Genomic DNA, 13238 nt, shown 5'->3' with positions numbered 1-13238 from the left:
GCATGAATATGATTGACAACAAATGGAGTTTCTGCGGTTACTATTAGGGTTCTTTAATTTTGTTTGATTATCTGTCAAATGGGTGTTATTTTACTGTTGACTAACGGTGCCTAACCAGGTAAAAAAGGTCAAATCTGACTTATAGTGTTCATTGTTTCAATATAATCTCCTCTTTTTTCGATAATTTTTATTATAAATTATTTAAAATCTGTCTAAAAACTTTCAGGTGTATCAAGGCGAGGCAAAAAAAAAGAAAGGTGAGGCGGGTGCTTCCATTATGCACAGAATAATTAGAAAATTTCAAAGGTGCATCTTAGTGACCTAGTATATTCCCTCAAATAAAATAAAATATTTTTCATTTATTAAACCAAATATTGGGGGTGGCAGATGATAATGCATGTAGTTTCGGATATAAAAACAAAATACGTATCATACCGTATATCTGTACATACATAGTAAATACGGAAACCATATACGTTTAGCATGAACTATCAAAGTTATTTTTCTGTAAAAAACTTTACCCCGTTAAAGTAAGTACCAATCGTAATAGGCTTCTTCTTTTCTAAAAAGGTGATAATCCCTGCGATCTTATAAGAAAATCTTTAATTAATCTCATTCTAATTTTAAAGCCAGGAGTAATGACAAACTTGTCTGGCAAAATAGTGGATCAGACGATAATATTCTAATCAACAAATCGTGGGGTGAGGAAAGAACAGATCCAATAAGATTTGGTCGTCTAATAAATTAACATTCTATTTATAGAAAATGTTGCAAATTAGGTTGGTACGAAAGCTACTAATATTTCTATTTAAGGAAATAGATCTAATATGACAAGACCACGTGTATGGCTGTTTCTCGAGTGATCCCAAAGACTTCCGGTCATTAGCATAGTCAACTTGTCCACATCTGCAACGTCATGCCGATTCTAATCACACATAAACAATGTTAGATGCCAGCTATTAACCAGTTAGTAATTGGCACGTAGTGTAAATGAAAGCTAATCAAGGAATTACCGATGCAGCGATGGTTGACCTTGTTTGGGAAGTACTGCTCTGGAGTTACATGGCCGTTGGTGGCTGCGAGAGCCACTTAATTAAGAGCGTACGTAGCCGTTCTTGGTGTGCATCTCTTTGAACGAACAAAGAAAAAAAAGAAGAAGAGTACATATGGCCAACAATACGTGAGATTTAGACGAGATGGATAAAGTAAACACTATAGGAAATGATGTAAGACTGACTAGACGTATTGCACTATATCCATGTTGTACATAATAGACGCATTCTACACATTTTGAGTCTTGGTGATGATTGCGATCGGTATTAAATCGTATGCTCATAATCTTTAAAGATATCAAATCGACTAGACAATGAATCTAAAATGTATTGTTAATGGATCAAAAATTTGAAAAGATCATCTACATGTATGATAAGTGATAGCTTTTCAAGTTTTCTACCGTTTTATGCAGGTTTTGTTTACTATAGTGTATGTATGAGTGTGTCAAAAAGAATTCTTTTGTGATTTTTGTATATTTTACAATTTTAACTTCTGTTTGAGAAATAGAGATTGGCACTGCCATATATATTAGATCTCTGAATTATGGCCGAAGAATGTGTTCTTCATCAAAATAATTTAAGAAGAGAAGAAAAAAGATGGTTAACTCTTTCTTTTTTTTTGAACTTAAAAATTGTTACCTCTTGCTAAGAAAAAGGGAACTTGTAACCTGTTATTACAGCATTTTTAATTATTCAAATACAACCTGATAAAGAAGAAGTAATGAAAGGTGTTGTCTGGTATATCACATGCATATATACATTGCAATATAGTTAAAAAGAGATAAGTATTCGGGAACTCCATATTATTATTATAAAACATTATATATTACTACAAGATACCAAAAATGAAAATTGTCTGGCTTAGAACAAGGCCGGCCCATGTGATATTCCTGGTACAAAACGAAAAAGAGAATGTTATATGTATATATGGATAAACCTAAACCACTTAAGAAAACCTAATTCAAGCTGTAACACTATTATATTGTTTACTGGCCTAATTAGGCTACATTGCATATAACTGAACCTCACATGTACACATTTCTCATTAATGGAATACATCAGTTTTTTTTTTCTTTTAAGTTGGTTCTCTAGAAGTTTTGAAGAAGTTTTATTTCAGGATTAGTTATTAACACTTGCTCATTCTATATTCTATTTTTACAGAAACTGAAAAGAGGTTTAGAGTCTAAATAATTTATCATGCATAACTACGACATCAAGGGGGGATGTAGCTCAGATGGTAGAGCGCTCGCTTAGCATGCGAGAGGTACGGGGATCGATACCCCGCATCTCCACTTTTACCCCCCTTTTATCCTTTTTGTCACATTTTTTTTTTGTATTAAATCCACAAGCTCGGATGTACCTATAACTTCATGTACTCAACCAAGTAGCCATTGATCAATGTTCAAATACTTGTGATCAGGTTAAAGAAAATAACACTATTCATTATAGTTAGCAATTGCTACTTTGTTCCACAAGAAACGAAAAAGCTTAAGAAAGTTTCTAAAAAAGTATTGGAGAGAAACAGTTTCAGTGTTGGAAAATAAAACTTTCTATGTTTTCTTGAAAAACTTTCCTCCTTTATTCCCAATTCCACTCTCTGTAAGGCTCAACCAGAGATGTGATCTAGTGTCTGGTCTCCACTGCAACTCTACCAAGTTTGAGAACAAAACTGAGAGCAAAGGAGAGATCTCTGAATCTTTAACGTTCTTGCACGAAACCACTTTCAGATGTTCAAGCTCATGCCAATGTAGAATCACTGATTCAAGACCTGATGTTGTTAGCAATGAGCATCCTTCTAGATACAGAAGCTTCACTCTCCTGCAAAGCCAACAAACAATAAATATTCAAACGTCAAAACATAGAAGAGGAAGATTTTTCGAATTCCAAACTAACCAGAATTCGAACCGAAATAACCGAACTTAACTAAAAAATTCGAATTTTATTCAACTTAAACCGAAAATTTAACCGAAAACCAAAAACTTCAGTAGAAAATTTTGAAACCAAACTAACCGAATACCGAACCAAACCAAACCAAACCGGATTTCTTTTCGGTTCACTTCGGCGAGATTTAGACCGACCCAAACTAACCAAAGAAACCGAAACCGCAGACCTACTCTCATACCAGTTCATATTCTCACCATTACCAAACCACAAAAGTATTTAAGACGAAACAAAGTTTTTGTCAGTACCTAAGAGCCGTTGCCAAGCTGAAGATATCATCATCCAATCCCCAACAGTCTTGAAAAACAACCTCTCTCGCTGCTTCACACATCTTAAACAAAGCTTTCACAGCATCCTTCTCTCTCAACTGACACTTCTCCAAGTGCAACCTCTCCAGCGCAGGACAAGAACGACTCAAACATTCACCTAGACCAAAACCACAATCAATCTTCTTACAAGAAACTAGCTTCAGCGTCTTGAGATTCTCACAATACCCAAGCCCACCAAGCCACCCTGCTTCCATCTTATGATCACAAACACTAAACTCCTCAAGCATCTGACAACACTCGCCTATCTCCTTAACCCCATCAAACCCTCCTCCGCATCCAACAAGCTCAAGCTTCACCAGCCTCTTACACCCTTGAGCCACAATCATCAAACCAATATCCGAAACCAAACCGACCAATCTCAGTATCTGCAGATTCTCAAACGCACCAACTCCAAGCAGAACACTGTCACAACACTTTAACAGTTCCAGCTCTTGCAGCCTCGTACACGCTTCAGCCACACTCAACAAACCTAACTCGCTAGCGTTCGCCACCACAAGCCTCCTGAGAGTAGAACAGCCAGACGCAAGGACCCTTAACCCCCTATCAACAGTTTCAGCAGACAACAAGAGTCTCTCCTCCTCAATAAAGTCTACACTTTGGTAACACCCAACACCCACAGTAACCGAAACTAACCCACCACACGTTCCGACAACCAAATCAACGTTGTCTAAATTGGGAAACCTAGAGACAAGCCGACCAGACTCGAGAACTCCCCAATCCGACACCTTAATCGACCGTACAAGCGTACCGTGGAGTCTTAACCATCTCTTGCAGACTAAAGACAGAGTCTTTCGGTGAGATGGAGGGACCTTGGCGATGATTGTGAGGAGAGTGGGGTCGGGTAAGAGAAGGGTAAGATCGGATTTGGGGATTTGAGGAGGAGGAGGAGAGGAGAGTAAGTGGTGGTGGTGGTTAACCCAAAGCTCTGACCAGCTTGCTCTTCGTTTGTTCAATGGCGAAACTGGACTCGTCTCCTTCTTCTTCCCCGAAAACGACATCGTTTTGCTTCACCTTCCCTGAAACCAATCGTTTCCCGAGAAAGATTAAAACTTTGACGGATTTTTCTGCAGTTAAACTGGAAAGTTTGAAGCTTTGCGAAAACTTGCAATCTCTTCTATTTTGTTTTTGTGATTTTTGGTTTATTTAAAAAAAAAATATTTTAGTTTTGTCTCTCTCTCATATGCATAGTGAAGCAAGCATGTCACTCTCATTGTTTCTGATCCAAAACATGAAGCACCACTAGATTTTATTAATTTATTTAATGATTTCTATTTATAGATGCTGACAAAAAGAAAAATTTCAATAAATTATGGATGGAAAGGTACAAAAAATTAAGATTAGTAAGTGGATGATGATAGCAGAACAACCTCATTCACTCACCATTTACAATTTTTTTTTAGATGGTTTGTGAGATTGAATTTACACAAAAAAAAAAGAGGTTAAGAGCGAGGAGCAGCCATTTGTTGCTTCTTTATCCTCTCATGTGACTTCACCATACTGTCATAAGAGAAGAGGTTACAATACTATACTGTGGTTTTGTTTCTTTCAGTAAGTGGAACAAGTTATTATTTGTTTACCTGATATCATGAGGAGTGATGAACATCCACTGTGAACCTTTCTCCAATGCAAAATCAACCAACGTGTCTAAGCTTATTTTCCTGCTTACTGCGTCCTGAATATTTTGCCATAAACCGCTCTCTTTTTAGGCGTCTAAGCAGGCTAAAAAAGTATGACAACTGCATGTAATAATATGAGTGATGTGGAGATTACCATGAACACATCAAACTCGTCCATTGCTCGAACTGGGGCCTCAGTCATGTCGTGAAGTGCTAATGTAAAGCCTAAAGTTGAGAAAGACCGTTCTCCACCTGCAATTTTATGACAAGAGATGGGATTGATCAAACTCTCAAGCTGCCTAGATGATCAAATGTTTTTACAATCTTCTTTTAAGTCTTCAAGGGCTTTTATACAATCTCATGTGTTAAACCATGTTTAGAACACCCTTGTACTAAGTCTTAATTCAAATTGAGGAGAGAGGCAGACCTGAAAGTCCTCTAGTGTCTCGAACACCGCTTCTTGTTGCATCTTGAGGCATCTTAACCTGTTGAAGAATAAATATGACAGCAACCCAGTTCATTAAAGTAAATAATATAGACACATCAAGATGCAAAATGTAGCATTATGTTTTTAATTACCTCTATGGACAAAGTTTTGTCTTCATAAGAGACCTTGATTTGTCCGCTGATTCCTTTCTTTCCTAAACGTTTGTTGAATCTGCTTTGAACATCGCCAATCAAAAGGAAATGTTAGAGCTAAAACCTATTCACAATAATGAACAAAACAATTCATACCCCCAAGTTAACATGCTCGCCGTATCATATTTGTTGAGTTGGAGCTTCTTCCACCGTGAATCTACCGCATCTTTGCACACCTGATTAAACAATGTTTCTCCACATTAAATCATTGGCATATATATTGACAACTTTGGATACACAAAAGTATATATATATACCTTCAGTTTTTCTCGAAAGCTCTTGTAAGTTTTGCGTTTTCTCCCAATCTTGTGTTCTTTTTCCTCGAGCGTAACCCTGAGGTCATCGATTGATTCAGAGTACCTGAACACAACAAAAGATGCATGTAACGTTTAAACATGCATTCAACGGGTATAGGTACAATCACAAGGCAAAAAATAGATACGCACTCGTCACTCTCTCGCTTCAGTCTATGATTTATTCTGTTAATCTCAGCACTAAGCTGAATAGGTGTGGACCCATCCCAAGGACCTAAAGCAGTTATCTCACTCTCAGGACATATTATGGAAGCTTTCTCATTACTTTCCTGAAAGTTTCAGCAGTCAGAACAAAATATTAAAAAAGTTTTGGAACAAAGAGCAATAACTGTTTATTCTTATTACCAGCCGCTTGGCTTCAAGCTCCTTATGTTTAGCTTCAGCCATTTTAATATCTGGTAAGACCTTGTCCTTCATTACATCTTCATAATGGTTCTTATCCTGAAACAGAGAATAAAAACTTAAGTTTTCTAACTGCAAACACAAGTAAAAGAACCAAACTCTTTAAGACGGTTGTACCGTTTCTGCTGATTGGAGCCCCGTTTCAATCTCCTTTAGCTCATTCTCTGCTTCCTCAAAGACGTCAACTTTACTCTTGGCTGACTCTAAATACAAGTTTTGGAAGGAAAAAGTTAATACTGCTTGCTCAAGATGATCCAATAAAAATAAAATGTATTGTCAACATACCGATAAAGTTTTCATATGCAGTTTTAAGTTCATTAGCCTTTAGTTCAGCTTCCGTCAAGCAGTCTTGGAGCTTTTGCAGTGAGGATTCTTTCTCCTCTATCTCTTCTCGAGAGTTCTGAGAAATACAAAGAGTTACAATGCTTCAGAAATGATGCTGTGGGGGTGGAAAGTGGTTCCAACCAATAAAACTAACCGTTATTTCTAGACGAAGTTCATCAACACTTGAGGTAGGTGAAGCTTTGGTTACAGCAGCGACTGAGTTTTTCAGATCCTGCAACTCAAGTTCCTTCCGTGTAAAATCTTTCTCAAGTTGGTTGCATTGTCTCTGTAACATAAAGAAGAAAACATATGTAAAAACAAGCAAAATGTTTCAGACAAGACAGCAAAACTGGGTGACGCTTAGACAGCAGCGAGTTTACCTTCAGTCTGCGCATTTGAGGCTCAAGATCCTCGAGATTCACCTCTGCATCCCTCTTCTGTCTCCTGCTTTCATGTATCTCACTTTGTTCTTTTGAAGCCTCTACTTCAAGATCCTTGATTTGGTCATCAAAAGAAGCACACAACCGAGTCGGTCTTCGACCACGGGGAGGAAGAGTTGTCTGAACAGGCCCACGGGAAAACCTGAGTCAAGAACATGAAGAGTATTGTTATCTAGACGCAAATCTTACTCCACATCTGTTCTTGCAAATCTAATTGGTTGCTTACATTCTGTATCCATCTATAGTGAAAACCTCTTTGAGATGTGCAAGCCTTCTCTCAAAGGCAACCGTTTTGCCAACCTCATAACTCTCTGCGAGCACTTGCCTCTCCACACCCATCTAGAAACATCCAGAAACCAAAGCTAAAAATGAACACCATCACACAATGGCTGTAGGATGAGAAGCTAGTAAATAATACAAATAAGATTACCACATCCACTAAGACGTTAAGAACAGTATGATTCTCAGAGTTTAAGACAGAGAGAATAGTTGGGTGTTCCGTCTGAGGAACCATGTGCCTTGGTATAACTAACCTGCATAAACCAATTACAATGATGTTCAAGCTACCCATTCATCAAAGCAGAACATAGACAAAGATAGTGTAAGTAATTTTTTTCAGATTTTAAACCTTGGTCTTGAGAAGTCATAGATGATGATCTTCAGATTGTTATAATTAGCTTCCTTTCCACAGCTTCGCAAAGTTATTAAATCTTGGTGATTGGTCACAATAAACGCGTTCAGGAGATTTCCAAGAGCTTGTTCAACAGCAGAAGCCCATTTATTACCGTTGACCAATGTCTGTAGAAAGCCACACGATTAGAATAACACAAACCAAAGCAGCAGAGATTGTCTTTGTACGCTTGAAAATTTCAGATTGTCTTTACACTATGTATGGTCCATTTAAGAAGACAAAGAGAAACTTACCACATGAGCACCAACAGGGCCAATAGGTGGCATTTTAAATTTGCGATGATGTCTCTCAATCGCCCTCAGAAGGGTAATGACTCTGTCCCCTCCAAATGCAGTAACCTAGCAAGAGAAGTTTAAAATTATCCAACTAATCCTCGAGATTGTCATCATCCTCCAAAACAGTATATATGACATGTAAAGCACCTTATTTGTTTGATGTTTCTTGAGATCATTGATGTGAGAGTTTATACTCCTTTGCTTCTTTTCACGCTCTCTAATCTAGAAAGCCAAAATGTCAAATAGCTGAGTGTAAATAAATTTAAAAGACTTCAAAACATTAAGGTGATGATTTGTACCTTATCCTCTATGAGTGCTATCTCCTTCCCTATGACTGATGCTTTCTCAGTTACCATCTTCTCTTCTTCTTTCAAACTGAATTGGAATTTTATTTAATCAATCCTTAGCGAGAAAAAAGAAGAAAATATTGAAAAGAGGCTCAAGAGTAAAAAGAAAAATGAAAACTATAATAACCTGAAAAGCAATGCTTTAGCCTTCTCAGCCTCTAGCTTCAACTGACTCAGGTTTTCTTCGGTTTCAGATTGTTCAGCCTGCAATCATTATTAGACTGTAAGAACTATATACAACTACACACTGAGTATACAAATGAAAGAGGACCTGTGTGCTTCTTATAGTCATCTCATCGATATCTTTAATCTGCCGTTCAAGCCTCATAACACGATCTTTAATCCTCTTGATGTTACTGCACTTATGACGGTGGTCTTCTTCTAGAGCAACCTTCTCTCTTGTAGCCTGCTTAAAAATATTACATCAACCAAAGGTAATTTCTAAAGCTAACTATGAGATACTTTAAAACTAATTTTTAACATACCGTCTTGACTGATTGCCGCAAACACTCTATTTCTCTTTTCACTGCAGTTGATTCATCCATCAGGCATGTAACTTGAGCTTTCTTATTGGTCAGCTTCTCCCTTAAAGACTCCACCTCACCCTACATAAATGGTCAGCTATAATCAGCATCAGGACAAAAGAACTAAAGCGGTAATATAAAGAACATATTGCTTACTAGTTTCTGATCGATTTTATCTTGACAAGTAGGCACTCGCTCTCTGAGTTTCACAAGCTTCTCACTCTGTTCCTTGAGCTCCCTATCCACATCATAGACCCAAGACCAAGCTAGTTTCTTTTTCAAAAGCTGCAACTGTTGATATACTTCTTCAAATTTTTCCATAGTCTTTATCTTCCCAAGCAACTCAGTGATCTCTTTCTCTACTGGCTTTATCGTCTCCTCCAACTCATCCATAAGAGCACTTGCAGCTTTCAACTTCGTGTAAACACCAAGAAGAAGATCATCGACTTGCTGAAGAAGAGTTGCCTTATAAAAGAACTACAAAAACAAAATCTTTCAGTAACAATATCACAAAGAAAATACATACTAATGTACTATACATACCTTGAATTTGTCTTTGTCGTTGCCAGAATGTAAAAACTCTCTGCTCTTGTCTTGACTCATTATCACACATGGATTCTCAACATCAATCTAAATCAAAGAAAGATAATAAAGATCCAATGAATTGGTATTAAATACTAACATTGTATATGGTCAAAGTTTTAAACTTGAATGAAAGAGAAAAGCTCACATTGTAATGTTCAACTAGTTCACGTAGCTCCTCCTTTCTGTTTGATATTTTTCTCCCTGGACGACACAAGTTGCAGAGAACAAGTAAGCAAATATCCTCTTGAATCAATTAGTTGTTAAAAGGCACATCTAAATCAGGGCCAGTCCTGAACATAGTCTAGTAAATAATTTGGCATATGGCTCCCAAAATTTTACCAAATAATTTAAGCCCAAAAATTTATATGAAAAGAAAATTATATAACTAAATTGTTTATAGCCCCCAAAATCTCATGGCCGATTCTGAACAGCCTTAGCATATGGCTCCCAAAATTTCACCAAAAAATTTAAGCCCCCAAATTTATATAAAAAAAAAATTATATAAACCATTGCTAAATTGTCTATAGCCCTCAAAATCTCATGGCCGATTCTGAACATAGACTAGTAAAGCCTTGGCCAATGGCTCCCAAAATTTTACGAGCAAATTTAAGCCCCTAAACTTGTAAAAGAAAATTACATAAACTATTACTAAATTGTCTATAGCCCCCAAAATCACGACTAGGTGTACTTGACAAAGTAAGTAAGAAACCACATTGAAACAAGTAGAAGCACATACTATGAGACAAAGTGTATGTAAGCCAGACAAGATTAATATAGATTATTTATTAACCTTGAGAATCCTTTAGCACGGTAGAACTAGTGGAATGAGAGATCCTGCGCTCGATAACGAGAGTATCACCATAGACATTTGGCTTAAAAGCATCATCTCCTTCGTTATTCATTTCGACATGAACAAGTGCATCGCTGCAACCAGTTTTGATGAAATCTTTGAGCGTCGAAGCGCGCTGAGTCCCCTTGGCACGACATCCAAATGCGACACATAGAGCAGTCAATATCGCACTCTTACCGCCTGACATTTACGAAAACACCCCCTCCCATTGGTTATTAATTCATTACAGCAGACAAATAAAAAAAAGGACCAAACTTGGTAAGAAAGATTACTGACTTCCGTTTTGACCGGTGATGAAATTGACCCACTCGCCGAACTCGATCTCGAGGTTACTGTGGCACATGAAATTCTCGAGGCGAATCTTGAGAATCGCGCCTGAGCTGGAACGCTGACTGTTCCCTCGATCGCCATGGTTAGACTTATCCATATTGTTAAAGACGCTCTCTCTAGGGTTTCGTTTCGTGCGAGGAGTGGGAGAGAGTTCATGAGGTGAATGTATGTATTGGCGGGAGAAAAAAAAGAGGAGACACGTGTACGTTTATCTCAGATGACACGTCAGCCACCTGATTTCTTGGGATTTTGGAAACTTCATTAAAATTGGGGATTCGATTCCCCGGTCCAAGCGAACCGGAAACTGGTTCGCGCATTAGTTTTATTTTCTGTCTTATTTCGATTTTGATCCGCCAAGCAAATTATAGTTCTAGAAATTAATCCAGGCGGTAACTCGATTCTAACTGAAATATTTTAGTATATTGAGCATTAACCGAATACATTAATATAAATATAGAATATGTTTAAATTTTTTAAAACAATACTAAAAATCATAGGCTTTAATATATTGAGTATTTACCGAAAATTTAATATTTTTAAAAAAATTCAAAAATATGAAAATATTGTTTTAGTGCATAGTTGGCATCATTCACTAACATATGATGAAGATAAAAGAGGTTAGGAAGTTTTGTTATCTCTGTTTCTCTAAAGAATAACGATTTTATAATTGTTAGTCCACCAATTGATGAAATATTACGAAGTTTTACTAAATTAATTGACAAAATAAAATAAAATGATGCCCATGTACCATGAAAGAAAGTTTAATATACATTAGTACAAATGTAGAATGTGTTTAGGAATTTTAAAACAACACAAAGATCATAGTCTTCAGTATATAAATCATTTACAGAAAAATTCAATATTTTCGTAGAGGTTAACACATAGATTTTAGAAAAATTCAAAAATATAAAAATAATATTTTAATGCATAGTTGGATCATTCACTAACATACGATGAAAGTCAAAGAGGTTTGAAACTTTTGTTATCTCATTTTCTCTAGAAAATAGCGATTTTATAGTGGTTAATCCACCAATTTAGGAGTATTATGAAGTTTTACTAAATTAATTGACAAAAATTAAAACGATGCTCATATACCATGAAAGAGAGTTTAATATACATTGATACAAATGTAGAATGTGTTTAAAATTTTTAAAACAATACTAAAGATCATCGGCTTCAGTATATAAAATATTTACCGAAAAACCCAATATTTTCATAGAGTTTGTTAACATATAGATTTTGAGAAAAAAATAAAAAAAAAATATGAAAATTCTATTTTAATGCATAGTTGCATCATTCACTAACATATAATGAATGTCAAAGAGGTTTATAACCTTTGTTGTCTCCGTTTTTCTAGAAATTAGTGATTTTATAATGGGTTGTCCACCAATTTAGAGAGTATTATGGTTTTACTAAATTAATTGATAAAAACTTAAAACGATGCACATGTACCATGAAAGAGAGTTTAATATACATCAATAAAAATGTAGAATGTGTTCAGTATATAAAACTTTTATCGAAAAACTCAATATTTTCAGTATATCACATAAATTTTGAAAAAAAATCAAAAATATGAAAATACTATTTAAATGCATAGTTGCATTTTTTCACTAACATATGATGAATGTCAAAGAGGTTTATAATCTTTGTTGTCTCCGTTTTTCTAGTAAATAGTGATTTTATAGTGGTTAGTCCACTAATTTAGGGAGTATTATGAAGTTTTACTAAATTAATTGAAAAAAATTAAAACGATGTACATGTACCATGAAAGAGAGTTTAATATACATTAATATAAATGTAGAATGTGCTTAGAAATTAAAAAAAAAACACTAAAGATCATACGCTTCAGTATATAGAACATTTACCGAAACATTCAATATTTTCGTAGGGGTTAAACACATAGATTTTGAAAAATAATTCATAAATATGAAAATATTGTTTTAATGCATAGTTGCATCCTTCACTAACATATGATGAAGGTAAAAGAGATTTAGAACTTTTGATGTCTCCGTTTCCCTAGAAAATAGCGGTTTTATAGTGGTTAATCTACCAATTTAGGGAGTATTATGAAGTTTTACTAAATTAATTGACAAAAAATTAAAACGATGTCCATGTACCATGAAAAAGAGTTTAATATACATTAATACAAATGTAGAATGTGTTTAGAAATTTTAAAACAACACTAAAGATCATAAGCTTCAATATATTTTGCATTTACCGAAAAATTCAATAGGTTCGTTGGGGTTAACACATAAATTTTGAGAAAAATTCAAAAATATGAAAATAATGTTTTAATGCATAGTTGCATCATTCACTAACATATGATGAATGTCAAAGAAGTTTGGAATTTTTATTGTCTATGTTTCTCTAGATAATAGCGATTTTATAGTGGTTAGTCTACCAATTGATGAAATATTATGAAGTTTTACTAAATTAATTGACAAAAAAATTAAAATGATGTCTATGTAGCATGAAAGAGAGTTTAATAGACATTAATACAAATGTAGAATGTGTTTAGAAATTTTAAAACAACACTAAATATCATAGGCTTCAGAATATAAAGCATTTACCGAAAAAAT

The 13238-nt window shown here is 35.3% G+C and overlaps 2 protein-coding genes and 1 non-coding gene across 4 annotated transcripts; 1 reads left to right on the top strand and 2 right to left on the bottom strand.

Annotated features, from left to right (window-relative positions):
• The first annotated feature begins 2271 nt into the window (after window positions 1–2271).
• Window positions 2272–2344, top strand: TRNAA-AGC. Its single transcript has one exon. It is a non-coding gene; the product is annotated as a tRNA-Ala (tRNA).
• Window positions 2345–2477: 133 nt separating this feature from the next.
• Window positions 2478–4535, bottom strand: LOC106380510 (F-box protein At5g07670). The gene is made up of 2 exons (XM_048747217.1): window positions 3242–4535; window positions 2478–2870 (listed from the first exon to the last, which is right to left on the bottom strand). The coding sequence occupies exons 1-2, from the start codon at window positions 4318–4320 to the stop codon at window positions 2603–2605; spliced, it is 1347 nt and encodes a 448-aa protein (XP_048603174.1). The 5' UTR covers window positions 4321–4535; the 3' UTR covers window positions 2478–2602.
• A 222-nt stretch (window positions 4536–4757) lies between these two features.
• On the bottom strand, window positions 4758–10972 carry LOC106422756 (structural maintenance of chromosomes protein 6A-like). Of its 2 annotated transcripts, none has more exons than XM_048747214.1 (27): window positions 10606–10972; window positions 10270–10509; window positions 9625–9680; window positions 9438–9524; window positions 9051–9371; window positions 8856–8975; window positions 8642–8776; window positions 8498–8574; window positions 8323–8398; window positions 8171–8245; window positions 7982–8086; window positions 7686–7855; window positions 7488–7590; window positions 7284–7396; window positions 6998–7199; window positions 6772–6903; window positions 6579–6693; window positions 6411–6496; window positions 6237–6332; window positions 6024–6160; window positions 5835–5937; window positions 5674–5753; window positions 5551–5596; window positions 5366–5423; window positions 5093–5190; window positions 4900–4994; window positions 4758–4819 (listed from the first exon to the last, which is right to left on the bottom strand). In XM_048747214.1, exons 1-27 carry the CDS (start codon window positions 10754–10756, stop codon window positions 4762–4764), a joined length of 3135 nt encoding a protein of 1044 aa, XP_048603171.1. In that variant the 5' UTR covers window positions 10757–10972; the 3' UTR covers window positions 4758–4761. The 2 variants fall into 2 exon arrangements, with proteins under 2 accessions (XP_048603171.1, XP_048603162.1); XM_048747205.1 differs by having other exon boundaries at window positions 5518–5596; window positions 10606–10971.
• Window positions 10973–13238: the final 2266 nt, after the last annotated feature.

This window comes from Brassica napus, chromosome A2 (assembly GCF_020379485.1).
Source record: "Brassica napus cultivar Da-Ae chromosome A2, Da-Ae, whole genome shotgun sequence".
NCBI lineage: Eukaryota > Viridiplantae > Streptophyta > Magnoliopsida > Brassicales > Brassicaceae > Brassica > Brassica napus.
The sequence above is the reverse complement of the archived record's forward strand: the minus strand, read 5'-3'. Positions and strand labels throughout refer to the sequence as shown.

What these genes read in the sequence shown, in the direction of transcription:
- LOC106422756 (XM_048747205.1), bottom strand. Translation starts at nt 10,756, where the DNA reads ATGGATAAGTCTAACCATGGCGATCGAGGGAACAGTCAGCGTTCCAGC. An exon ending in AGAAACATCAAACAAATAAG is followed by an intron (nt 8,087 to 8,170) that starts GTGCTTTACATG and finishes TTCTCTTGCTAG; the next exon opens with GTTACTGCATTTGGAGGGGA. An exon ending in AGACACTAGAGGACTTTCAG is followed by an intron (nt 5,191 to 5,365) that starts GTCTGCCTCTCT and finishes ATAAAATTGCAG; the next exon opens with GTGGAGAACGGTCTTTCTCA.
- LOC106380510 (XM_048747217.1), bottom strand. Translation starts at nt 4,320, where the DNA reads ATGTCGTTTTCGGGGAAGAAGAAGGAGACGAGTCCAGTTTCGCCATTG. An exon ending in AGCTTGGCAACGGCTCTTAG is followed by an intron (nt 2,871 to 3,241) that starts GTACTGACAAAA and finishes TTGGCTTTGCAG; the next exon opens with GAGAGTGAAGCTTCTGTATC.